This window comes from Drosophila teissieri, chromosome 2R, assembly GCF_016746235.2.
Source record: "Drosophila teissieri strain GT53w chromosome 2R, Prin_Dtei_1.1, whole genome shotgun sequence".
NCBI classification, from domain to species: domain Eukaryota; kingdom Metazoa; phylum Arthropoda; class Insecta; order Diptera; family Drosophilidae; genus Drosophila; species Drosophila teissieri.
Genome location: NC_053030.1, coordinates 19,681,709 through 19,705,927, shown reverse-complemented (window position 1 = coordinate 19,705,927; position 24,219 = coordinate 19,681,709). Strand labels below are relative to the sequence as shown.

Here is a 24,219-nt window from a genome sequence, read left to right as displayed (position 1 = left end):
ATTGCAATTAAACACACTGACCTCATCCATGAACTCTATTCTAAAATCGGACAACTTAGACACAGAACATTTGTACGAGACAATTTTGGCAAAAAACCGTGTTGTAATCCAAGAACTTGAAAATTTAATACTTGCAATCACCCTTTCCAAATTAAACGTAATAAGTCCAATAATCCTGAACGACGTTGACGTAAAGGAGATTGAAAGTAAACATCCCACAAACGTTAGCGTGTCAGATATTTTAGAGGTAGCTAGCATAAAAACTTTTCAAAATCGAGACCTATTGTACTTTTTAATAAAATTTCCGAAGCCTTTGTTAACTTGTAGAAAAATAAGAATATTCCCAGTACAGCATGAAAATAGAATCTTAGATTTCGAGGACGGTAGCACGGTCGCGGATTGCGGTACGGAAACCTTCGCGGTCAAGGACTGCAATGTATCAGCGGGCACCACCTTCTGCAGGAGATCGAAAGCGCCAACCTGCGCACAACAACTCATCTCTGGCATGGTCGCCCATTGCAACACCCAGCCTGGACACTTGGACCCAGTCACCATGATCGACGAGGGAATGCTCATCACCAACGATGTAACGATAAATATCACCGACGAAAAGGGAATAAGCCGGATGATATCAGGAACTTACCTGGTATCATATACCGAAAAAATTAAAATAAACGGCACCCTTTACGTCAACAATATCGGAACATCAAAGAAGAAAGCCGCAGTTTCAGCCATGGCTCAAGTAAACGTTCTGAGGCACCTAGAGCGCCTTAGTCTGTCATCAATTCACGGAATGAGCGTTAAAAATCTGCAGCACATCAACCACCTCCAATCCCGACTGCCATCAGGCAACACCTGGATCTTTTGCTCTGTCTCCTCCACAGCCTCAATAACCCTGGTCATCATCTTTCTTGTCTACCGTCTGAAAGCCAAACGTCAACAACCATCTAAGACCATTGAATCCGGGGACGACTTCATCTTAAGACAAGGAGGAGTTAACACGAGCAAGTCAGAGGGGTGCGACGACCCGCCGAAATGCCATCCAAGACCGGATGGACCAACAATAACATCGGCGACGCTGAGCCAGCCCAGTACCGCATTTCGCTTTAGCGAAAGCGATGTGCAAGGGTCAGCGTAATGCGAGGCGGGCATGTGCGCGCTGGGTGACCGTCGAAGGCACGGAACTCCAGACGGCACGAGGCGCTGACTAAGCGCTCTGCTGGGTCCGCTGCCTCCAACCGAAGACTTGGCGGCCTTAATAAATTTGATTTGCATTTAGTTCGTAAGATACCAGAATTCAGAGCAGTTGGCTCTAATAAAAAGAACCATTCAATACAAACGTATTTGGTTTAATTTATATAAATAATATATACCATTTAAAACCAGTCACAGCTTAAAGACACTTAGAATGTGGAAACATTCTAACAAATTGATCAACCGAAACGCTTCCTGCAGTCAGCTGTGGATTGATAGGAAACTATCTGTTGGAGGAACTCTCAGTCAGCAGGTAATAACTTGAGCAAAAGAGCTTTTGATGAGCACAAATTTGTTTACAAACAATGATTATATCTTTCGACAGACCCAGTTGGAACTTGCGGACACTTCGACGCCTCGCATAGATGCGAAATGGCAACAGGCCAGGCCGTATGGAGAAATACCTGGTCCAAGCGCCCTGAGAATGTTATCCTTTTTTATGCCAGGCGGTGAGCTATTCGGCTAAAGATTATATATGATATCAGTAAATATTACCCAATAAACCCATAGGAGCGCTTCGCAATACAAACTTGATTCAGATGAACCGCCGCATGAGGGAGATGTACGGGGATATATACTGCATACCCGGAATGATGGGCAAACCGAACGTAGTCTTCACCTACAATCCCGAGGACTTCGAGATGACCTACCGCAACGAGGGCGTTTGGCCCATTCGCATCGGTCTGGAGAGCTTGAACTACTATCGCAAGACTCACAGACCCGATGTCTTTAAAGGTGTTGGTGGTTTGGTATCTGAGTAAGCTTATATCAACTTAAAGAGAATGTATTTTAAATTGATTTATTTCCAGTCAGGGTCAGGAATGGGCTGATATTCGCAACAAGGTTAATCCCGTTCTTATGAAAGTTCAGAATGTGCGGCAAAATCTAACGCAACTTGACCAGATAGCTAAGGAGTTTATAGACAAGTACGAGTTACTCATCTCAAAAGCATTTAAAACCATTTTCCTCCTCTTTTTAGATTGGAAACTCAAAGGAATCCAGAGACCCACACTCTGAGTACTGACTTCCACAATCAGCTGAAGATGTGGGCCTTCGAGTCCATTAGCTTTGTGGCACTGAACACCCGCATGGGTTTACTTAGTGACAATCCAGATCCCAATGCCGATCGTCTGGCCAAACATATGGGTGACTTTTTTACCTATAGCTTCCAGTATGATGTGCAGCCCTCCATTTGGACCTTTTATAAAACCGCTGGCTTTCGGAAGTTTCTCAAAACCTACGACGATATCACCGAGATTACCTCGAATTACATAGAGACGGCGATGAAGCGCTTTGGTAACGATGAAAACCGGAAGACCAAATGCGTTTTGGAGCAGTTGCTGGCACTCAACAAGAAGGTGGCTGTGACCATGGTTATGGACATGCTAATGGCTGGAATCGATACGGTATATAGATATGACAGACGAAACATGATTTAATAATATTTGCTTTCTTTTAGACATCATCAGCCTGCCTGACGATCCTCTATCACTTGGCTCGCAACCCCTCCAAGCAGGAGAAACTTCGTCGGGAGCTTCGCCGCATAATGCCCACACCCAAGGACTCCTTGACCGATGTGAATACCAAAAACATGCCTTATCTGCGAGCCTGCATCAAGGAGGGTCTGCGTATCACCTCCATTACGCCGGGAAACTTTCGCATAACACCTAAGGATCTAGTGCTGTCGGGCTATCAGGTGCCACGTGGCACTGGTGTGCTCATGGGTGTCCTGGAGCTGTCCAACAGCGATGACTACTTTGCCCAGAGCTCCGAGTTCATGCCGGAACGTTGGCTCAAGTCCGACTTGGCGCCGGATATCCAGGCTTGTCCAGCAGCCCGCACCCGTAACCCCTTCGTATACCTGCCATTTGGCTTTGGACCTCGCACCTGTATCGGCAAAAGGATTGCGGAGCTGGAGATCGAAACGCTGCTGGCGCGACTTTTGCGCAACTACAAGGTCAGCTGGCTACCCGAGACTGCGATGGAATATGAGAGCACCATTATCCTGGCACCCTGCGGTGATATTCGCTTCAAACTGGAACCAGTCGGTCGGTGATTCAATGTGATATGTTCATCCTGAGCTCAAGTACAGACTACCGGTTAAGTTCAGAGATTTACTCGCAGTATTCACTAACAATATGGGAATGTAAAAAAATAGAAGAACGGCTAGCTGGCTAGGAGGGAAATCGAACTCGAATGATATGACAAGGATATCCGTCCAAGGACTAGCGCCTATTGCGTCCACGATAGCGTTGGTGGGGATGATTGCGTTGACGCTGCTGTTGATTCTGCTGCTGATTCTGATGATGGACTTCCTTGGGCGTTTGCGGTTGAGTGTTCTCGGTCTCAGGTGTTTGTGGCACCGAGGGGTTTGCCTCTTCAGTGGGTTGATCTCTCACCTCCGTCGTGGGCGTGGAGTGGGCTGAGGAACACAGTGCTATTAGACAGCTTACAAATGAGTAATGCTCTTTAATTACTTGCCCAGGACGGATTGAATGCTGGCCCGCTTGTGGAGAGCCTGGCTTCCGAGGCTAGTATTGAAGCAAGTGGGTGAACCTAAATGGGGAAGGAGACTTCTCTTTATAAGATAATACAGATACTTAAAAACATTAAGTGCACTTGTTAGCACATAAGAAACTTGGATAGTTGAGGAACACACACCGATAGGGCTATAGAATATATCTTCGGAGGAGGTGGCAGGAGTTAGGGTGTCAACAGTGGGATAGTTGGAGAGATGTGAATCGATTATCGTGGCGGCAACCTCGAGTATCTGTGCAGTTTGGGTATCTGGCTGGGTTTCATCGGCCCGGTAGACAGTGCTCCCGGTTTGACTACTGCCACTGGTGCTGCAACTGTCCTCGGCATCGTCATCGGTTTCATCGGTTGAGGGTTGGTGGAATTGAGATAAAGGTTCGGATGGGATTTCGGGTTCGGGTTCGGTTTCGAGTTCGGATTCGGGCTGAGTGTCAGGCTCTGGTTGGGGATCAGGATCAGTGGTGGCTGTTGTGTTTGAACACATGCACGGAGTAACAGAAACAGAGACAGAATACTAACGTTAAAATGTTAATTGGGGCGACGTGGTGCGATTCACGCGTGAGTTACCTGCAGCGGCGGTATTGTTGTACAGTCGGGTGCTCATCACGGCGGCGCTCATGTGTCCTGGCGACGATTTCCACTCCTCATCCGGCTGGGGGGCAGCAGCAGTGGCTATCGTTATCATTCGGATGGGAACGGGGGAGAAACAGAGAGAGATTCGAGGTCAGGGCAACGGGAAGGAAATGAAACGAGGGGGGTGTGGCCAAACTCACAAGATGCTTGGTGGCTAATTTCGAATTTGTTCTTTTTGGGGCCTGCAAATGATGGGTGAATGGATGATCTACGGAAATGACTGAGTCGAGTTCTCGAGGACGAGTTTTGGTGTATTGTTGCAACGGTATTGTATTGTATTTCATGACAACGTTTCAAGTTCAGTTTTCATCAACGCTTAATTCGATAATCGATACTTGGAGTTAACCTAGACTTAGGGGGCTACGCACAAGAGTCTTAATAATGTTCAATGTCCATTACCAACTTCCGCCTGCTCCTTGTCGTTGTTGCCGTTGCTGGTTGTCGTTACGTTCAGTTTTCCCTTATCATTTTCCTTCTCCTCGGCCTTGTGCACTCCGTTTTCCACCACCGCTCCAGCTGATTTCTGCTTGGCCTACGGGGTAAATCAGGGGGTAAACGAAGTACTAAGTTATGTGTTTAAGTGTATCCCACCTGTCTGACAACCTCATCCACATCGCCGCTGCTTATTCCTTCGCTGGAGCCGGATTCGGAATCACTGTTCCCGCTGCTGCTACTGCTGCTGCTCTCCTCCTCCTCCTCGTTGGGCACAAAGTCGGAGTCATCCTCGGAGTTCTCGTTGGCATACTTGGCCAGCATCTGGTCGATGGTCAGGTTGGCATCGGCATCGGCATTGCAGTCCTCCTCCCGCGGGCGCTTAGCCACGGAATTGCTTAGTCCCTGCATCAGCAATTTAGAGATACATTTATTAGTGATTTCGCAATCTAATCCAATGCTAATCCTCAAACTTACCTGCTCCGAATGGCGCACAAACACCCGACGACTGCTGCTATCCTGCTGAACTCCTGGACGGCACATGGCTCGGGAGAACCACTGATTGAGCTTCTGGGTCAGACCCTTGCCACTGCCGTAGGACACCTCCTGCTGGCGCCGCCTCATCACCTTGAGGCCATGAACTCGAATGGCCCGCAGCTTGCGGCGTCTGGTCTGTATGAAGTAGACCATGTCCGTGGGTGATATCGGACCATTGCCGATCATCAGGGCTCCAACCGACAACCAAATGCGTGTGAGCCGCAGCAGGACGATGAGCATCAGGAATGCAGCCCAGGGCAAGGGGCGTTCCAAGGGAACGGCAGACTTTTCTATATTTAAGTGGAATGCAAATTAAGACTCATAACTAATATATTTATAGGAATAATGATCTCATATCAATCGAGTTAGTTTTTTATATTTATTTTTGGACATAGTATTTGATATGTGCTCACCTTGCGGAAGACTCCACTTGGCAGTGTCCTCGATCATCGCCAGTGCTTTATCGGCCCTTTCGATCACGAATTGGCCAATTCGCGTGCTGGCAAATCTCTCGGCCTGTTCGCGAACCCGGTCGTAAAAGCTGCGTGACCTGTGGAGTTCGATGACTTCTTCCTCGTCGATATGGTCTCGTTGGTTCTGATCTTTGGCTACCGCCATCGTTTTCGTTTCTTGTGCCATCTTGCTGATTCTAAATAATATAAAAATATATTATTATATTAGGGCTACCTTTCAGCCGTTATATCTGCCTAATCTGTGATACAAATCATAATATAACAGGCTTAAATATTAATTTTTCACTGCATATGCACATTTTTAGTACACATTGTGCTTCTATTGAGCAATCTTGTTTATAATTCGACTTAATAGCGATTTAATTCTCGGCAATTACTAGAGCTGCCATAAATTCGGGATTGCCGCGTGATTAGGAGCTGAACAAGCGGATAGTACGGTAATGCCTTATTAATAAACCTGACGATGCGAGGTCGTCTGCCGGAGGAGGAACCGAAAGTGGATCGCTTATCGGAGCGGATCGGAACTTCGCACTTGTTTGAGTTTCGGATGGAGGATTGCTTTTGTTTTTTGTTGCTGCCGTCTGGCAAAACTTATAGTCGCTATACATATGTATGTAGCTAATGCCTTCCGCCGACAATGACTAACGGCAAAAATTAAGAAGACCTAGCTGCAGAATCAGCAACAACAATCAAAACAAATTAAGTATTTTATAATTAGACGATCCGAACTTTGTACGATTGTGACCGGCGGAATAGTTCCAATCATTGATTACGGGAGATTTCCGTCTCGGAGATCGGACATCACAATAATCGTTGTGTGGGTGAGGTTACTAGTTAGGTTATTGGTGATTTCAAATAATACCTATCGCACTTCTGAACACATAAATTACTTTTCAAATTGATAGCAGCATCGCACTCCCATTCTTGGCGCGATGAAAGAAATCTGGCGTACTATATAATATAAAGTTACACAAGCACAACACTCAATTATTTGATATTTATAGCGCTTATTGCATCGCCCAGAAAATACGCGAATTCTCAATAAAATAACAAAAATAATAAAATTATCACAAAAATTTGTTCGCGGGATCAAAGTGTATCTTCTTCCCTCTCCCATAAAATGCAAAATTAAAAACATTCCGCCACACATGCCGCACTGGAATGAATCGAAGCGAAATCCTGTTAGCCAGTGTAACGAGATGATGGAACTGCAGAAGTCCGCTCTTCGGCGAGTGAGGAATGCGGTGGGAAAGGGAAGTGTAGGAGGGGGAGCAGAGCAGGGGAAGCGAAAGTATAAAGTGCAAGGCACTGGAAATCGAGCTGATAACGGTAGTTTCGTTTTCCTGCCATAATGGCGATCGCGAATCAGCGGAGAGGCCGCACCAGCCGACTATGCAGCAATCCCACTTACCGGTCTCTTGGATTTTCTCTCTCTCTCTCACCGCTACCTTGTGCAAGTCTATGAGCACAAAACCTAATTGAAACTCTCGTACCAGCCGATAGTTTGCCAAAAAAATGCCGTTACCAAACGGTTTTTGGATATGTTAAAACACTTTGGCAGAACTTTCTACCAAATCCGCCTAAAAATCCTGGAGCAACGATCTACCGGCTGCACAACTCCCGACTGACTGATCAGTGGCTTTCGATGCGCGACTTCTCGAACCGCAATCGTCTTAAGCCGGGGCATTCGGCTTTCATTCGGCATTTATTCGGCTCCATGACGAGCAGTCAAGTCAACTGTCAAAAGCGTTATCTCTCTCTTTTTTGGCTCTCTTATTCTTACCATCTCGCAGGGTATTGTTTATAGGAAGTCCGAGTGACGATGGTTATCTGCTATTGCAAATCTACCCCGAATATCTACCAATCATTACTATCACTGTGATTACATCTTTATTATTAGCTGGTATTTTGCTGGCTTTACGATTTTCCAATCTCTAAAATTATAAGTCTAAAGGAGTTGCATTTTTATTTCCGCTTAGTTCATATCATATTCATATTACAAGCTTTAATAGTGGTGAAAAGTAATTTCTACCCATTTTACTTTTCAATTTTGATTTGTAAATTCGTTACAGTTTGCCCACTCACATCTTTATATTAATCATCATATTAATCATTCTTATTGACTTGCTTAAAAAATCTGCAGCATATGCTTGTTGCGAGATTAAATCAAATGAATTTGCCATGAATAAGGGATCAGCAAATTGAAGCTTTTAAAGTCGCCAGTTGCCAGTCGCCAATGACAATCGTGTTTACCTGGCTTGTTTATCCCGCTTGAAGGACCCTTCGTCCTTTCGGCACTTTTGAGCAGCCACTCGACCGAATTGCACTCAATTTCGCTTTTCGCTCGACGGCAAAAGCTCTCGCCGCCCAGCAAGCGCGGAAAAGCTCTCGCCGAGCGTTCAGTTGCGCGAAAATTCTCCACGGCAGCGGACGGCATTGCGGAGCGCTTCTCCGTCCCGCTCACTCGTAACGCGCGTTTCTGTGTAAAATCAAAGGGACTTCCCGCTCCCCCCCCTCCCTGCGTTCGCCAAGTGAATTTCTGGAAGGACTCCGTTCATGCTCCTCTTTTTGCGCCCGCTGCAAAAAACCCATTCATCTCGCGTGTGTGCGCCGCAAATAGCAAAGGGATATAGAAGCAGGAAAATGTTAACCGTGTGCAGTGTGTTGTGAAAAATTATTTGGCCAACTGCAAATGCAAAGCGCTAGTGAATGGGAAAATAGGAAAATCACGCGGAGTACCAGCAGCCAGCAAGGAAACTCGGAAAAGCGCGCAGGCAGGAGGATGTAGTCGCGGAATTCGCATGCACTTGTCTTGGTGACCTCACTCACACACACACACACCAACACGCACACACACAGCAGCATAGTGAACTGTGGTGGTGTGTCAGGATGTGTAAGTGTTTTTGGCGAAATAAAAATGTTTTGGCTCCCACGATTGCCATTGATAAGCCACCAACTACAACTGGCTGGCTGACTAGAACCTTTCCACCTGTGACAGCAGTTGTGTTTTATATTTTGTTTGGTATTTTTAAGCAGCTCGCCCACCTCACGTAATCCGTTATCCCTTATCCTTTGAGCACCCCCGCCCAACTCCCTTTGATGCTTTAGATGCTGGCGTGTGGTATATGGCCACGAGTAAATGGCCAAGCCCAACTGAGCTGCTGCCACTTGAGTCGCTCTCAAAAGCCAACGCCGCACAATTTGGACAGCTATTTTTATGCGGGTTGAGTGCGGCTTTGGCTAAATTAGTTTGCGCATAAATTTTGCCACAGCAATGGGGAGCTTGAGTTGTTTGTGAAGACAAACACACACAAATGGGGCATTAAGAATCGTTTACAAACGCACACACAACTCATGGTCTACTAACCTATATAAGCAATATCTTTACTGTGACCGCATATGTGGCATAACACTTGTGCAAATGTAAGAATGTCTTAATAGCTTACCATAAGCTCTTATAATTAATTATGACACATGGAAATAACATATAAACAAAATGTAAGCTTAAAAACTTGATAAGAAAAAGTGTGTTAAATGTTGGTTAAGATTTTGCGGAGTTCCGTAGAACTTTTGGAACCGCCCTCGCTCCGATTTTGGCGCCATGTCAGCAAGGGGTTAGGACCGATAACCTCTGAAACGCACAGGTTCCGCGGACTTTACGGCGGTCATTCCCCTTCCCCTTCCCCGCCCTCCTCACTTTCAGCTGCTGTTTCGTCATGGCAGTTATGGCGTCTTTGCATGCCGCTGCGCTTCCGGTCCACACACACACACACACTCATACACACTAGCACTCTCACACGCCACTGAACGCTCACACACACCGAGACACACAGAGACACGCAAGTACATCGATGGCAGTTGGCATGGCTAAATGAAAATAAGTGGCCAACACACTGGGCGCTTCTGTTCGGTTCTGTTCAGTTCGGTTTCTATATATGCTATATAGTCTGTCTAGATGTCGCGTGCTATTTGCCCGATACAGTTTTTAATTATCGCATGGCGCTCATTTCGCAGCTCTTCTCTTCTTCACTTTGCAATTAATTCGTTCCTGTTTATGGGACCATCTGACAAATCAACAGCCAAGAGCGGCAAAACGAGGAAAACTGTCGCCACTGGTGGCCTCGAGGTGTCTGCCCTTTTCAGCCCTAAGATTTCCCCATTTCATCTCCCCATTTTCATCACCCGCTGTTTAGCACCCAATGTATTTGTTGATTGAAATTGCAGCCACCATCTGCAAATTGGCAAATGTAAAATTGGACACAGCAATTCGAGCATGAACGCGTAAATTGATTGCCGCAATTGGCTCAAACGCAGCTGGGAATGAAGTTGGGATGGAGTTTCAAAAGTGGCGCCCTTGGCAGGATTTTGTCACACATATAGGGGAAAGTGTGCCAGTGGAAAATAAGTTTTCCCGCAGTGACAAGTTCCTTGGCTGCAATTCGCATTTTCTCATACAGAGAAACAAATAAATGATGTACTTATGTTGTCATATTACTCATATTTTATTCAGATTACTCATATATAAATAGAAGAGTATATGTAAGTGTAAAGCAGCACTCTTTTGGGAAATTTCGCTTGGTTAAATTTAGATAAGTTAGTTTATTAGTGTTTCTTTCTGGATTTTTTCCTTCTGGCTGTTTAGCTTGCCGACGAGTTGTAATTACTTGGCTCCGAAATGGCCGGCCCACAAAGGTAACCCAGTTAATTAAAACGAAAGCCTCGGGCCAGAGCACATTGTGGCTCCCTAACTACCGCACATATCCTGGCAGCAGTATCCTCCCTAAGGGCAGGCACACTCGTTCACACACAGAAATTGAGTAATCCCGGCTTTGGAGACTCTTATGGGGCATCAGTGTAAGCCAGGCCATCGCAAAGGCTGGCATAATCCCGCTTAATATCGTCATTATCCTGGCAGTTAATTACGCAACAGTCCATCGGAGATGTTCTGCATTTATGAGCTGCCAAACGAGCTGTCCATCAGCTGGGCTCACGCTGCGTATACGCAATTTACATATAGAATTTAGCCACGGACGTTATTCCTCGTCCGCCTCTGTGGTCCGCCACTTGCTTTACATTTTTAAGGAGTTCCCGATTCAAATAAGGACACAATTCGCATAAATAAGCCATGCATAATTCAGTTCCCGGGCTGAAACGCAAAAAAAAAGAAAACAACTAAACTGCCGGTTGTGGTGGTGACCAAGAAAATATTGTATGCATGGTAGAAAGAAATTCCATGAATAATTCAGAGTCGCCAACAAATTGAGGAAAATCATTTATCCCAGAGCAATGCAGCGTCGGAAAATGCAAAAAGTCCAAGAATTTCCCATCGAAACTCGAGTAACTCGAGGCAGATGTTTGAGTTGTTTTGTTTGGCTCTCTGACAGCCCAGAATGTGCTAATTATGAATATTGAATCCATCTGGCACGGATGAAAGACTCTCGTTTGTCTGGCGCGAAATATATATATATATATAACAAACATATATAACTATAAGATGCCCATAAAGCTATTCATTCATGTTCGCCTGGACGCCCACCTGGGTGCCCAAAAGTAACGCCCTGGCAAACGATATGCGATTAAACCAGTAGGCCTGTGATAAGTCTAGTTTCGGTTCGTTGCGTGCCGAGTAAACATGATAATCAGAACCACAACAAAGCCGCACAACGGGGGTACAGTGTTGCAAAGCTAACGGCGACGGCAAGCGGCAAAGTTGCAAACAGCGGGACACCCAGACAGCTACATGTCTCCCAGTTTCGCATGTGTGGCATGGCAGTGACGTCACTTCTAACTAAACAGGGCCAATAAGCCAAAGGGCAGAAAAAGACTTGAGAACAACAATGCAGAAAGGAACTGTGAAAAAACTTTGCCTACACACGCAAAAAATTCGTATAATTGCAGAATTTAAATTGGGTCTAAGTGTAAAAAGGTTAAGTCAAGAGAAAAGTGGTAACAATAGATGGCATTTAAAATGGTATTTAAAGTGATATTTCATATTTTGTTTTCTTATAAATATGACATGTAATTTAACTTTTAACAACAGTGCAGTGGGACGGAAATAGAATTGGTGAAATGTCAGTAAAAGTCAACAGGTGAGCAAGTCGAAAGAATGGCACAGTGAAAGCGCCAAGGGGGCCAGTGCTATTAGTGCCATATGACACTTGCTGACCCATGTCTAAATAATTGATGACCGACCTTGAACGAGCTCGATTTATTGACTAAAGTTGTGATAGAAAAAGTCCGTGCACCATGTCCAAATCCATAATTGATGTCCGATGTTTCCTTAATACCGCGCGATTACGCAGGCCAATTTCCGATACGGTAACCTGCATGATATGGCCGAAAATGAGAACAAAAACATTAATGACGCTGCGTTTACGATGAAAAGGATATACCTATATATACCTATATATATATACGCACAATTTCATTATTTTGGGGCCGTAAAAAGGGCGGTAAAACATTCGGTTTTTATGCTCATCGAAAGCACGTGCTTTCCAGCTAACGAAACGGCACTCAGCTTTGTTAATGGTATTAAATGAGGCCCGGCCACATGGCGTATGTGCGATAATTTGAAGGAAGTTTCGCTTTGGCTCAAGGTTTATGGCCACAAAAGTTTGGCTGACTTGCGACCAAAAAGTTAGCTAATTGCAGAACGCAGTCAAGATTCAAATGAATTTATTTTTTTTTTGTTAGCAAGCGACGAGAATACTTGAGAGCCCAAAAGTCTGCAACACTTTTGGGGGCCAAACACTGCTGTCCAAACTAAAGGGCCCACCACTCGTAAAACCTTATATTTATGTGCCAAGCAGCACCAAAAAACAAAAAAGTAGGTTGAACGTATGTGTTGTGTGATGTGGAATGTGGAAAACTAATGACAGGCACATAAGCCGGAAAGTGCTCCTCCGGGAAAAGTTGCCCACAAATATTGGGAATTACAGGGGCGAGTTGGAAACCACACCTGTGTGTGGGCGTTGGCAAATCTGCCTTGCACTTGCATTAAATTAATTGAAAGTCCATGGGAACATTCCCATTTCGGTTGCACAAGACTTAGACAAATTGCTACTGCAGCCAGCAGCAATGTCCTTGCCACGGTTTTGGCCCCCAAAGAATTGTTGCCCTCTCACTCGCATTCGGCTTCCATTTCATTCATTAAAATAAAATAAGCAGTGTAAAATGTGTGAGAAAATACCGAAAATTTAAAGCTTTTCTTTTGCACGGGGTGCGTAAAGCTTTGTCGTTTATCCCACACCAATGGGCTTACACGCACACATTTGCATTCGGTGACGCCATCGTTGGATGCTTTTCCAATTTTCGCGGCACCGAAAAAGAGAGAGGAAAATACAGCCAGCTGCAGCATCGCAAGGTATTAATAATGCAAGAGGCAAAGCCGGGTGGCCACCCACAAAATCGCCCAAGAGCGCCCACAACCACCAAGCCAGCAAACCACCCACTACCCAGGCACCCACCCATGCACCACCCAACCACCACCCACCAACCCACCTATCCACTCACTTACGTTCAACCCAATGCCACACACACCCACACACATAAACTGGCATAAGCTGTAGCTGTATGTGCGCCTTCGTTAACAATAACAAATGCCAAAGGAGAGCAAAAGTTACCATTGGGGATGGGGGTATGAGGTGATGGGTGGATGGGTGATGGAACCATGGCGCCAGACAGCGAATCCGAATCCGAAGCAGTCTTCTAGGGGCACTGCCAGCGTGCAGTTCGCCCAGCTGCGCGTTGGAAAATCGCGAGAAAATCCCATAGTCGCCACACAATTCTGCAAAATCTGCTACAATCACTAAGCGTTTGTGTCGTGCTGATATAACTGACACTGATAAATAAATGAAATAACACGTAGCTTGAAAGTGCAATCAAAAAGTGCTGTATTGCTCAATTATTCATTTCAATTTAGCTCGTGCCCGCGAGTATTGGTCATGTCATGCAACCGCTGCATCTCGGCAACTCCTTCAAGTCCTCGAAGAACGCGGCGCGGCCACAAGCCTCAGTGTTGTGCCACAGAATTAATAAAATATTCCCAGTCACAGGTAGATTGTGGGACACCCAGTGTATACTCGTATGGCATATGTAGCAAGATGGATATATAACGAGCTGCGTACATAATGCATACAGCTTGATTGAATCCAACTGGCTGTCACTTTTCTGCGGCGGACCACTGATAAATGCGTGTGGAAACTGCGAAGTGGCAGCAAAATATGCAATGATTTATCATGAAGTCAAGCGACTTGGCAATTTGGACTAAAGTCCCCTTCCTTAAATGCAGTGTTCATTATTTTCCAAGTTCACTTGTCGTCCTAGTTGACAGTCACGTAAATCAAAGTGTCAGCAGTTTGCACTCGGTAAACATAGTTTTTGTTGTAGTAAGCTTTTAATTAAAGAATATTTAGAATATAATTCCATTTTTCTATTGACCCATTAAAGTGTTTATGGGAAAAGTATTCAAGGTATAAAAGTTTAAATACCGAATGACTGGCATTTATGTAAACACAAATGTCATACTTTTCGGGCTGTAAAACTTGTATAGTACGTATAAGCAATTTAAGTTCTATAAGTGATGGCTTATTTTCAACTTTATGATGACCACATCAACGAATGGAAAGCATCATTCCATTTTCCTATTGCTCTGTGTAATTTTTATAATTAAGAAAATCGCCAAAGAGCAGTGATGTCAGAGCCAATTGAATCGCCTGAAAACACTCAATTTTCCGCGAATATTGCATGGGGTATATATGTATGTATGTATGAGTGTTGATTTTAGTAGTAAATACATGATTTATCAATCGGTCGCTGGAATTTTGTTAAATCGATTGTGGGAGTTGCGTGCCAGGTGAAATAACACTTACCCGTTCTGCCTGCTCCCGCTCGCTTTCAGCACGCATCCACTACGTTGACCAGGTGGAGCAGGAGGAGTTGGATCACCAGCAGCACCAGCAGCTCCAGCAGCACCAGCAGCAGCCTGGGAGCAGCTCCACCATCAGCGGATCCACACCGCCGCTCCGGCTGTCGCCACATGGTTCGCCCAAGTTGCAGCAGTCGCAGCGCCTGGGCAAGCATCTCAGCAAATCCGCCTCGGAGTTGAATGGCCACGACTGCCATCTCAGTGAATCACCGCACATATCACCGAAGAGGGCCAAGAGCGCTGTGGCCCAGCAGTTGGCCGGCGTTGGTTCGGGGGGCGTGGCCAGCGGCGTGGGCGTGCTGCAGAAGACGCACGGATTCTTCAACAATCTTCGCCATCGCTGGAGTCGCGCCAAGAGCAAAGATCGTCTGGGTCGCAAGTCGCCCAGTGATTTTCTCGAAGAAAGCACCGACTATGCGGCGGATTACAGTTCCGAGAGCAGTTCCGTGACGCAGAGTCCACGGCATCGCAGCACCACCATTGGTGGCTCACCACTGGCCCGGGAGTTCCGTGCCACGGCCAAGATGGCGCAGGTTATCCAGCGTTTTGGCGGCTCCATGGAGGGCAGGATCGATGAGCATCCGGAGAACGGTTCGGCCGGCTGCAGTCCACCGGAATTGACCACCCAACAGCAACTGGAGGCCCTGCAGGTTGGTGGTATCATCCGGCATCTCTTTGTTTGCTTCACTCCTTTCTTTACAATTGGTTCTCACTTGACTTTATCGCCTTTTCTTTTACGCAATGGCACTAACTGAAATTTCCTTCAATTTGTTTGAAACTTTCAATTTTCGATTATCGCTTTTGCCAACAACGACTTGCTGTGCTGCACAACTCTAACTAACTGATAAATGCAAAATGAAAAACCGCAACTGAAAACACAATCGATCAGGCCAACGAACTGCGTCGCAAGCGCGAAGCCCAATTACGTCAATTCGTCTTCTTTCAGCTGCGCGTGCATCTTAAATCCGGCAGCGACCTGGTGGCTATGGACAAGAATGGTGAGCACATCCAAGCCCCCTCCAAATCCTTGCCCCCGTCCCCCGTCCCCGTCCACATCCGATTAGTATTATCCTGCCCTGCCCACTCCTTTGTGCTTAATTAAGCACTGCTGGTCACAAAGCACTGGCACTGCAGCGAGAAATTTTCTTTTGTCTTTCGTCCCTGCCGCAGGACTGAGTGATCCTTATGTCAAGTTCAAGGTCGGCGGCCGCCTCCTCCACAAGTCGCGCACCATACACCGCGACCTGAATCCCGTGTGGGACGAGGTCTTCATCGTGCCCATCGAGGACCCCTTCCAGCCGATTATCGTCAAGGTGAGTCGCGTCCCCGGGGAAGTTTGGGGTGACCTGTCAGGCACTTCGGCAAAGTTGTGCATTGTTGTGCTACACAAAGAGAAAATCTGGCACACAAGTTTAAGCAGTTGTAGCTAGCAGAGATTTGAAAATATATTGTCCATAGTACCTTTATATCGCTAGAAAATGTAAGTTAAGAAATATAATGTATAAAGTTGGATTAAGTTCTTTAAATGTATAATGCTTAGTTGAACTTTGGCCTATATTGCTCTTAGTTGCTCGTGTCCAAAACATAATTAAAAGTCCGTCTAACTTTTGAGAAGATATAAAAAGAAATGGGGGTTCTTATAGTTCTATAGTTCTTGGTGCACTGGCACAAATAGTTTGGCGCAGATAAGGATAGCAATATGCGATAAGAATTCGGACGCGGGCCGGCAGAACGGTAGCGTGGCCGAGCGGTCTAAGGCGCTGGTTTAAGGCACCAGTCTCCTCGGAGGCGTGGGTTCGAATCCCACCGCTGCCAGTTGGAAACATTTTTATTACACAAATCCATTTTTTTGGTTTTCAAAGTGTCTGAACCACAATCTGGAAACGAATTCCCAATAGCAACCATCAACTCATCTAATCAAAATGAATTTCCGTTTTGCCCCAATCGATACGCTTGCCAATCAGGTTTTCGACTACGATTGGGGACTGCAGGACGACTTCATGGGCTCGGCCAAGCTGGACTTAACCCAATTGGAATTGGGCAAGGCCGAGGACATCCACCTGCAGCTGTGCGATTCCAGCGGAAATGGCGGAAGTGGCCTGGGCGAGATACTCATCAATTTGACGCTCTGGCCGCGCAGTCAGGAGGACAAGGAAATGGTGAGTGGCATTCATAAATCCAGCTATAACATATTATGCGGCAGCGCTAATGGTTGGGGTTCTCTGGGAAAGTCGGAAGCAGCTCGTCTGGCCCATCAATCAGCCCTTCACCCGGCTGTGGTTTTCCACAGTGAGCTAAGCGATTGTCTCGCTACCTTTTGTCTGGCACCCTTAATTGCCTCTCAACTATGCAGTTCCGACCCGCAACCCACAACCCACATTTTATTTATAAGCGCCTGCTCACCTAGTAGCTTTATTTATGGCTCAGCGGAATCCGTTTGACATGGCTTCTGCTTTTATTTTCGGATAGACACACACGAAGCTTTAACTTTGACTAGTGGCCGCCACTAACGCGAACTAAAGCCGCACAATTGAGCGGTTTTCCCACTATGCAACTCATCATGACTCGCTTTCATGAGGCGAGAGCCACGATCGCAGTGGCTCAACAAATAAAAGCTTGAGCTGCCATTGGTATTGCATGTTATCTTTCAACGAGGGCGCTCAAAACAAATAAATGACAAAGGGGGCTCTGTATGCTGCCGTTTAAAAAAGAGGAAATATGAGAGAGTCGATGTTTGAATACCCTATGGTCAAGAAATTGGAAAAATCAATATGAAAAATGGTTTAGGATAAGATAATGCTTATGCATAGGATATGATAAGATATGGATAAGATAATGCTTACGATAAGTTAGAAGCAGGTAATTGTAAAACTTTTTTTCAATAGCCTACATCATATATACATATATATACACATATATATTTTCGGTACTTTAACTAGTACAAAAGCGAATTAAATGAGTAATGCTGATTTGTATCATTCATTAAATGCTATGTATGATGTGATACATTATTACATATTACCTATCAGCAGACATGTGTAATGCTGACTCATAAGAGCACTCTGTCTAGTCCGGCATACCTCGTTAAATTGCACTTAGTGTATGTATTGCTCTCGCAATCGCCAGACCTCACTCCCAAATGGTTTTAGTCACCGTTGGAGCCTCGAAAGCGAAGTGTGGTGTTTGGCTTTCGATTGGGGGCTGTGTATTTGGCTGTCTGATTTAGTTGGCTTTATCATGTTGGGCAACAGTTGGCCCGGTTGCAAGAAGGCTCCTCGCATGGTGCTCAAACATGTGAGGCGGCAGCACGAGGAGCTGCGGGAGCAACTGGAGCAGGGATGCGATGATCTCAGGGAGGTGGCCGAGTCTTACTTTCCGGATGTCTTGCAGCACTTTCAGCGCAACTCGAAACTGGCCGAGTCATCGAAGCGATTGAAGTCACAGATCTGGAGCTCGGTGGTCACCATTCTGCTGGTTAAGGCCAAGGACTTGCCCTTAGCTGAAGATGGCAGCAAGCTGAATGATACTCACTTCAAATTCAGGTAAGTTCAGTAGGTTCACTACCAGTTAAATCGAAAGGTAATCGTTTACTATTGAACTCAGATTGGGCAATGAGAAGTACAAGAGCAAGTCTTCCTGGACGGAGCGCTGGCTGGAGCAGTTCGATCTGCACCTGTTCGATGAAGATCAGAACCTGGAGATCGCACTTTGGAACCGGAATACCCTCTACGGCAAAGCCATCATTGACCTCAGCGTTTTTCAACGCGAAAACACGCATGGCATTTGGAAACCGCTGGAAGATTGCCCCGGTGAAGTCCACCTCATGCTCACCATCAGTGGAACCACCGCCTTGGAGACGATCAGCGATCTGAAGGCCTTCAAGGAGGATCCTCGAGAGGCGCAATTGCTAAGGGATAGATACAAGTTTCTCAGATGCCTCCAAAATCTCCGCGACGTGGGTCACCTGACTGTAAAGGTCTTTGGAGCCACTGGATTGGCTGCGGCGGATATTGGTGGAAAATCCGATCCCTTTTGTGTACTGGAACTGGGCAACGCTCGACTGCAGACACAAACTGAGTACAAAACACTCACTCCTACTTGGAATAAGATATTTACTTTGTAAGTAAAACTATGCTCTTCTCAATGTTATGTCTTGCTAACAAAATGATTGCAGCAACGTGAAAGACATCACACAGGTCTTGGAGATCACCGTCTTCGATGAGGATCGCGACCATCGCGTAGAGTTCCTGGGCAAACTAGTCATTCCCCTCCTGCGGATCAAAAGTGGCGTCAAGCGATGGTATACGCTGAAGGACAAGAACCTCTGTGTGCGGGCCAAAGGAAACTCACCGCAAATCCAGCTGGAACTGACGGTAGTCTGGAGCGAGATCCGCGCCGTTTGCCGAGCTCTGCAGCCCAAGGAGGAGAAACTCATCCAGCAGGAAGCGAAGTTCAAGCGACAGCTCTTCCTGCGCAACGTCAACCGGCTCAAGGAGATAATCATGGATATCCTGGATGCAGCGCGCTATGTGCAGTGAGTATAGTGCTCAAATCAAACAAACAATTTCTTTCAAATTCACTATCTGTTTCCCAAAGGAGCTGCTTTGAGTGGGAGTCGCCAGTGCGATCCAGCATAGCGTTCGTCTTGTGGATAGTCGCCTGTGTGTACGGCGATCTGGAGACAGTGCCCCTCGTCCTACTGCTCATCATACTAAAGTAGGTAGTTTAGTTAGAGATTATCCCAATACTAATCAATTGCCGTTTAGAAACTGGCTGTTTCGCCTCATAACGGGCACCACAGATGCAGCTGCTCACTACGACTATGAGTACGATGAAGATGATGATGACGACAAGGAGAAGGAGGAAAAGAAGTCCATCAAGGAGCGATTGCAGGCCATTCAAGAAGTCTCCCAAACTGTTCAAAACACCATCGGCTATCTGGCTTCTTTAGGCGAGAGCACCATCAAGTGAGATCTATTACTTTTGGAGAAGTCTAACAGTCTATATGAATATCGTGTTATCCGTAGCACATTCAACTTTTCCGTCCCCGAACTGACTTGGCTGGCTGTGGTTTTACTGTGGGGCGCCATTCTGGTGCTGCATTTTGTGCCACTCCGCTGGCTGCTGCTCTTCTGGGGGCTGATGAAGTTCTCCAGACGTCTGCTAAGACCCAACACCATTCCCAACAACGAGCTATTGGACTTCCTCTCACGAGTGCCAGATAACGAGGAGATTGTAAGTGGTCTTTCTGATTAACTAGCTATTGTAATATAAATAATATGGTTTATTACAGAACCAATATCGAGAGCTGCCACCATCTGCACCCACCGATCAGACGCGCAACAATCCCAAGAAGAAGCTGAAAGGATCATAGTCCATAACCAGCGCGGATGCGGCAATGGCGTCCCTTTCGCCGCTGCAGTCCAGCGCACTGGGAGGAGCAGCAGCAGGAAGCGGGAGCGGAAGCGGAAGCGGATACGGATCCGTATCCGGCGGAAGGCAGCAGCAGCTGATGCAGCGCTTCCGGGCCAACACCAGCCAGTTGAAGCACAAGTTTGGCCAGGCCAAGAGCCTCAGTCTGAGCCATAGCGAATTCAATTAGACACCAAAGTTAGTTAGCTAGCTAAGAATCGAAGTCAACCAGTTCCACCCATAGCAAGTCACCTAAAACTCAATTATGCAGCACCAAAATGCTTTACTTATTTTAATATAATTATATATATATATATACATATACACACACACACAAAGGGAGAATATTAATGTAAATGTGCGCAAAACTCCAACTATTTACACAAAGCGATTATGTACATACACAAGGATAGCGAATCTATTACTAGGAATCTATTGAAACATTGCATGTACCTAAGGTAACCTCTCTTAAAGATCTATTCGAATATTTACCAAAACTCAAATTGCTAACTACCAGATTCCTTTCGCGCGGATCCAAATGCGATTAATTATTTATTGTGTATTTCAATTTGTGATATTTTCAAAGAATTTTGCAACTAGGCTTACTACTTAATGTGACTTAACCCACGGAAGCTCAGTACCGCACCGAAGTTTCCCCCCAAAACTCCATTTACAATTTACCACTCGATTGCACGCGACTCGTTTAAGGACGCTTTTTCATTATATACCTTTACTGTATATGTATACCTAATCCTAAGCCTTATCCTTACCAAATTATATTGTAATTATTTCACTCGGAAAGATTGTTCAAAACATTTTCTAAAACTTATATTTATTAACTTTGTCTAGGATAATCAGCTCTTTAAAGGCCCCGGCCCAGCCATACAAAAAGAATATATATAAATTAATTGCTATGTAACCCACTCCGATTGATCGATTTGATACATTTTAGATAGTTGAACTATTTTATACCCCACAAAAGAGAGCAGCAACAAAGTTTTTATATACATACATACCAACTCAATTAATTAATTAGCACCTAAGTTAAGTTTGTTATTTTTAAATACATATATATATATGATTGTAAAAATAATAAAACAAAAAATATTTTTCGGATTTCGCTCAAATGATGTTGCTGTGCCAAATTTGCATTGACCACTGTTCGCAGTGATGCTAAAACTGTAACTATCCGGGGTCTGTTGTCCGGATCTGTCCCTACGGGATGTCCATATAACTATAAAAGTTAGAAGGTTGAGATTAAGCATGCAGATTCTAGAGAAGTGGAGGAAGAGCAAACTTGTTTCAGAACGTTGCCAACCTAACGCCTAAAATCCGTTCAAATACTGTCACTAAATCGCTTTTGTATCTGTTTGTTTTGCTCGGTTCTCTGTTTACTTGTCACTTAAGCATTGCTGTGCTGAAAATTAGTAACAGATAAAAGCTGAAATGTGTGAGTGTTAAACTAGCCACTTTAATGATATGGCTTATCAACGGTTCCACTACTTATCTCTATGTATTACACAACAAATACCCATTTTTTTGGTAAACAAATATTTATATTAAAGCATATTAAAAACTGTGAGTATCTAAAATGCACATGCTAATATTTGAATTCTTCTTTTCGACTTATGTAGGTTGTACCCATTTCAGAAATTCCTTGAGAAATGAAGGAAGTTTAGACAACAAATCTATAGTGAATAATTTACACCTACCAAAATCACAAAAATAAGCAAACAAAAAATTAATTAGCAAAACCTAATTAATATTTTATTTTTAACCAAAAAATTTGTATATGTACATATATTTTTATGAACATGGATATATTCGTTTACCGAAAAGATGGTTTCATGAAAATCTGTTTGTGAGCTCTTTATGGCAACGCGGAGCTTCTCAAACTGTAAGCTTTAATGCTACGCACCTAAAATTACATACCGCCAGTGCTTCTCAATCGGTGAGCTTTTGATAACCACGCCATAATTTCCATTCGTTTACTTCAATGTTGTTTGTTTTGCTCGGCTTGGTTTCTGATTCGGTTTCGGTTTCTCTGTTTACCTGGCAAGCTTTATGAATTAGAAGCGATCTCCATGTGGAATCTAATGCCACGAGTGCTGGGCTGCTGGAGATAACCCCTAATCGGGAATTGTATTTGCAGGGGACTCAAAAGTGGCCATAAAAAAAAGCAAATCAGATGAATTTGGTAGCTGCTTATCAGCACTCGGAGTTCCATTCGTCAGACGATTCCCAGACCGATTCCGACCAGCCCACGATTACGCAACAGCATGGAACTTTTTCACTCAATACGATACGTCTTTAATTTACGTATAATTTGCATAGAACAGGCATAGTCAACAGGCACAATAGAATTGGAAAATTAGGAAACTTAGTGCTATATATTTAAATGCAGGACTGGTTTGGATGTGGAAGTGACGTGGTTTATAGCCACCACTACCTGTAGTCTGTGTGGTTAACCTAAACGCCGAACTTCTCCTTCTTCATCAGGTCGTACACCACGGAGAAGTCCTTGTTGCCCAGCCCCTTCTCGCACAGCGACTGGTAGACCTTGTGGGCCAGCGAACCCAGCGGGATGGGCGAGTTGGAGGTGTTGGCCACGCCGGAGGCCAGACCCAGATCCTTGGTGATCAGGGCCGTGGAGAAGCCGCCGGCGTAGTCTCGGTTGGCTGGGGCAGTGGGGCAGACTCCGGGCACCGGGTTGTAGATCTCCGAGGCCCAGCAGCGACCGGTGGAGGAGTTGATGATCTCGGCAAAGACATTGGCATCGAGACCCTGACGCACCGCCAGATTCATGGCCTCCGAGACGCCGATCATGGAGATGGCCAGCATCATGTTGTTGCACAGCTTGGCGGCCTGGCCCATGCCATAGACGCCGCAGTGGGTGATCTTCTTGCCCATGCACTCCAGCACGGCCTTGACGGCATTGTACTCCGCCTCGGTGCCGCCCACCATGAAGGTGAGGGTGGCCTGCTCGGCGCCGGGAACTCCACCGGAAACGGGGGCATCGATGAAACGGGCACCCTTGGCGCTGATCTTCTTCTGCAGCGACTTGACCAAATCCGGCGAGATCGTGGACGAGTCAATGAAGATGGTGTCCTTGTTGACGCCATCGGCGGTCATCTCGTCGTAGGAGGCATCCACAATGGCGTTGTTCGGTAGCATGGTGATCACAAAATCGGAGTTCTTGGCCAGCTCCGACGTCTTGGCGTAGACGGTGGCTCCCTTGGCGGCCAGACCCTCGCAGGCGGGCTTGGAGATATCGAACACATGCAGCTTGTGGCCGGCCTTGATCAGGTTGCTGGCCATGTTGGCGCCCATGTTGCCCAGACCCACGAAGCCGATGTTCTTGGCTCCGCCCTGGGTGGACATGGCCCTCACGAGGGTCTGACTCCAGGCATTCAGCATAGCGGGGGACATCACACGTAGTGACATGGCTGCAAAAAGTTCCATAGTATCATAGTGTCACAGTGTTATGCAATCACGAATGGGCAACCAGCCACTAGATCTCACCCACCTGTTGGTCTAAGAAATCTAGAGGGGAAACTGCTGGCTGAAACTGCGCAAGTTCTACGTGATCGGACCGCTGTCAGAAGCACACTGCTCCCCGCCGTTGGACGGCCGCCTATTTTCAGCTCATTCCAGCGATTTCTCGAGGGTTGTCGGCTACACTAAATAAGCTAATTGTTGGCTAATATATAATACAACAAACTTTAAGCAAATTCTTGTATTTATTTATTAATATTTATTTAGAAAAGTTAGATTTTTGTAACAAAAAGTAGCTGTACCTTGTAAAACTACAATTGATTTTAAGTGAAAAAAGTTAAGTAATCAGTTTAAAATAAAACTTTCATATAACTTTAAAGTATTTTAATAAATAAATTTATTTCATATAGTTCCCATATATTTCCTTAAAAAATGCGCCGTTTAATGGTTTCTTTTAGAGTAGCGACAACTCTGCTGGATCAAAACAAGTTCTATATAAGTACATATGTAGCTTCTAGCTCT

At 45.5% G+C, this 24,219-nt stretch overlaps 4 protein-coding genes and 1 non-coding gene across 11 annotated transcripts; 3 read left to right on the top strand and 2 right to left on the bottom strand.

Moving 5' to 3' along the window:
- Positions 1 to 1,370: 1,370 nt before the first annotated feature.
- Positions 1,371 to 3,369, top strand: LOC122614874 (probable cytochrome P450 12b2, mitochondrial). The gene is made up of 6 exons (XM_043789582.1): positions 1,371 to 1,507; positions 1,580 to 1,703; positions 1,765 to 2,011; positions 2,064 to 2,180; positions 2,234 to 2,660; positions 2,714 to 3,369. Exons 1-6 carry the CDS (start codon positions 1,409 to 1,411, stop codon positions 3,308 to 3,310), a joined length of 1,611 nt encoding a protein of 536 aa, XP_043645517.1. The 5' UTR covers positions 1,371 to 1,408; the 3' UTR covers positions 3,311 to 3,369.
- Positions 3,355 to 7,510, bottom strand: LOC122614872 (flocculation protein FLO11). 6 transcript variants are annotated; one of them, XM_043789576.1, is made up of 9 exons: positions 7,276 to 7,510; positions 5,805 to 6,040; positions 5,332 to 5,681; positions 5,014 to 5,259; positions 4,822 to 4,954; positions 4,357 to 4,461; positions 3,916 to 4,254; positions 3,736 to 3,810; positions 3,355 to 3,676 (listed from the first exon to the last, which is right to left on the bottom strand). In XM_043789576.1, the coding sequence occupies exons 2-9, from the start codon at positions 6,028 to 6,030 to the stop codon at positions 3,480 to 3,482; spliced, it is 1,671 nt and encodes a 556-aa protein (XP_043645511.1). In that variant the 5' UTR covers positions 6,031 to 6,040; positions 7,276 to 7,510; the 3' UTR covers positions 3,355 to 3,479. The 6 variants fall into 6 exon arrangements, with proteins under 6 accessions (XP_043645511.1, XP_043645514.1, XP_043645512.1 ...); XM_043789577.1 differs by having other exon boundaries at positions 3,501 to 3,676; positions 3,732 to 3,810; positions 7,276 to 7,509; XM_043789579.1 differs by lacking the exon at positions 3,916 to 4,254 and having other exon boundaries at positions 7,276 to 7,509.
- Positions 7,511 to 13,702: 6,192 nt separating this feature from the next.
- On the top strand, positions 13,703 to 21,263 carry LOC122614871 (multiple C2 and transmembrane domain-containing protein). Of its 2 annotated transcripts, none has more exons than XM_043789575.1 (12): positions 13,703 to 13,918; positions 14,764 to 15,440; positions 15,737 to 15,788; positions 15,961 to 16,103; positions 16,755 to 16,949; positions 18,181 to 18,332; positions 18,394 to 18,909; positions 18,965 to 19,324; positions 19,387 to 19,506; positions 19,557 to 19,757; positions 19,818 to 20,025; positions 20,084 to 21,263. In XM_043789575.1, exons 1-12 carry the CDS (start codon positions 13,813 to 13,815, stop codon positions 20,162 to 20,164), a joined length of 2,811 nt encoding a protein of 936 aa, XP_043645510.1. In that variant the 5' UTR covers positions 13,703 to 13,812; the 3' UTR covers positions 20,165 to 21,263. The 2 variants fall into 2 exon arrangements, with proteins under 2 accessions (XP_043645510.1, XP_043645509.1); XM_043789574.1 differs by having other exon boundaries at positions 15,680 to 15,788.
- Positions 16,524 to 16,605, top strand: Trnal-aag. Its single transcript has one exon. It is a non-coding gene; the product is annotated as a tRNA-Leu (tRNA).
- A 1,221-nt stretch (positions 21,264 to 22,484) lies between the features above and the next one.
- Positions 22,485 to 23,845, bottom strand: LOC122613366 (probable 3-hydroxyisobutyrate dehydrogenase, mitochondrial). Its single transcript, XM_043787509.1, has 2 exons — positions 23,729 to 23,845; positions 22,485 to 23,648 (listed from the first exon to the last, which is right to left on the bottom strand). Exon 2 carries the CDS (start codon positions 23,644 to 23,646, stop codon positions 22,672 to 22,674), a length of 975 nt encoding a protein of 324 aa, XP_043643444.1. The 5' UTR covers positions 23,647 to 23,648; positions 23,729 to 23,845; the 3' UTR covers positions 22,485 to 22,671.
- Positions 23,846 to 24,219: the final 374 nt, after the last annotated feature.

Excerpts from the sequence above, each read along its gene's own strand:
- LOC122614874 (XM_043789582.1), top strand. The coding sequence starts at position 1,409 with ATGTGGAAACATTCTAACAAATTGATCAACCGAAACGCTTCCTGCAGT. Across the intron at positions 2,012-2,063 it reads GTTGGTGGTTTGGTATCTGA|TCAGGGTCAGGAATGGGCTG; the intron begins GTAAGCTTATAT and ends ATTTATTTCCAG. Across the intron at positions 2,181-2,233 it reads GCTAAGGAGTTTATAGACAA|ATTGGAAACTCAAAGGAATC; the intron begins GTACGAGTTACT and ends TCCTCTTTTTAG.
- LOC122613366 (XM_043787509.1), bottom strand. The coding sequence starts at position 23,646 with ATGTCACTACGTGTGATGTCCCCCGCTATGCTGAATGCCTGGAGTCAG.
- LOC122614871 (XM_043789574.1), top strand. The coding sequence starts at position 13,813 with ATGCAACCGCTGCATCTCGGCAACTCCTTCAAGTCCTCGAAGAACGCG. Across the intron at positions 16,950-18,180 it reads GTCAGGAGGACAAGGAAATG|CACTTTCAGCGCAACTCGAA; the intron begins GTGAGTGGCATT and ends GATGTCTTGCAG. Across the intron at positions 18,333-18,393 it reads GATACTCACTTCAAATTCAG|ATTGGGCAATGAGAAGTACA; the intron begins GTAAGTTCAGTA and ends TATTGAACTCAG.
- LOC122614872 (XM_043789576.1), bottom strand. The coding sequence starts at position 6,030 with ATGGCACAAGAAACGAAAACGATGGCGGTAGCCAAAGATCAGAACCAA. Across the intron at positions 5,682-5,804 it reads CAAGTGGAGTCTTCCGCAAG|AAAAGTCTGCCGTTCCCTTG; the intron begins GTGAGCACATAT and ends ACTTAAATATAG. Across the intron at positions 4,462-4,821 it reads CAAGGAGCAGGCGGAAGTTG|CCACTGCTGCTGCCCCCCAG; the intron begins GTAATGGACATT and ends TGATAACGATAG.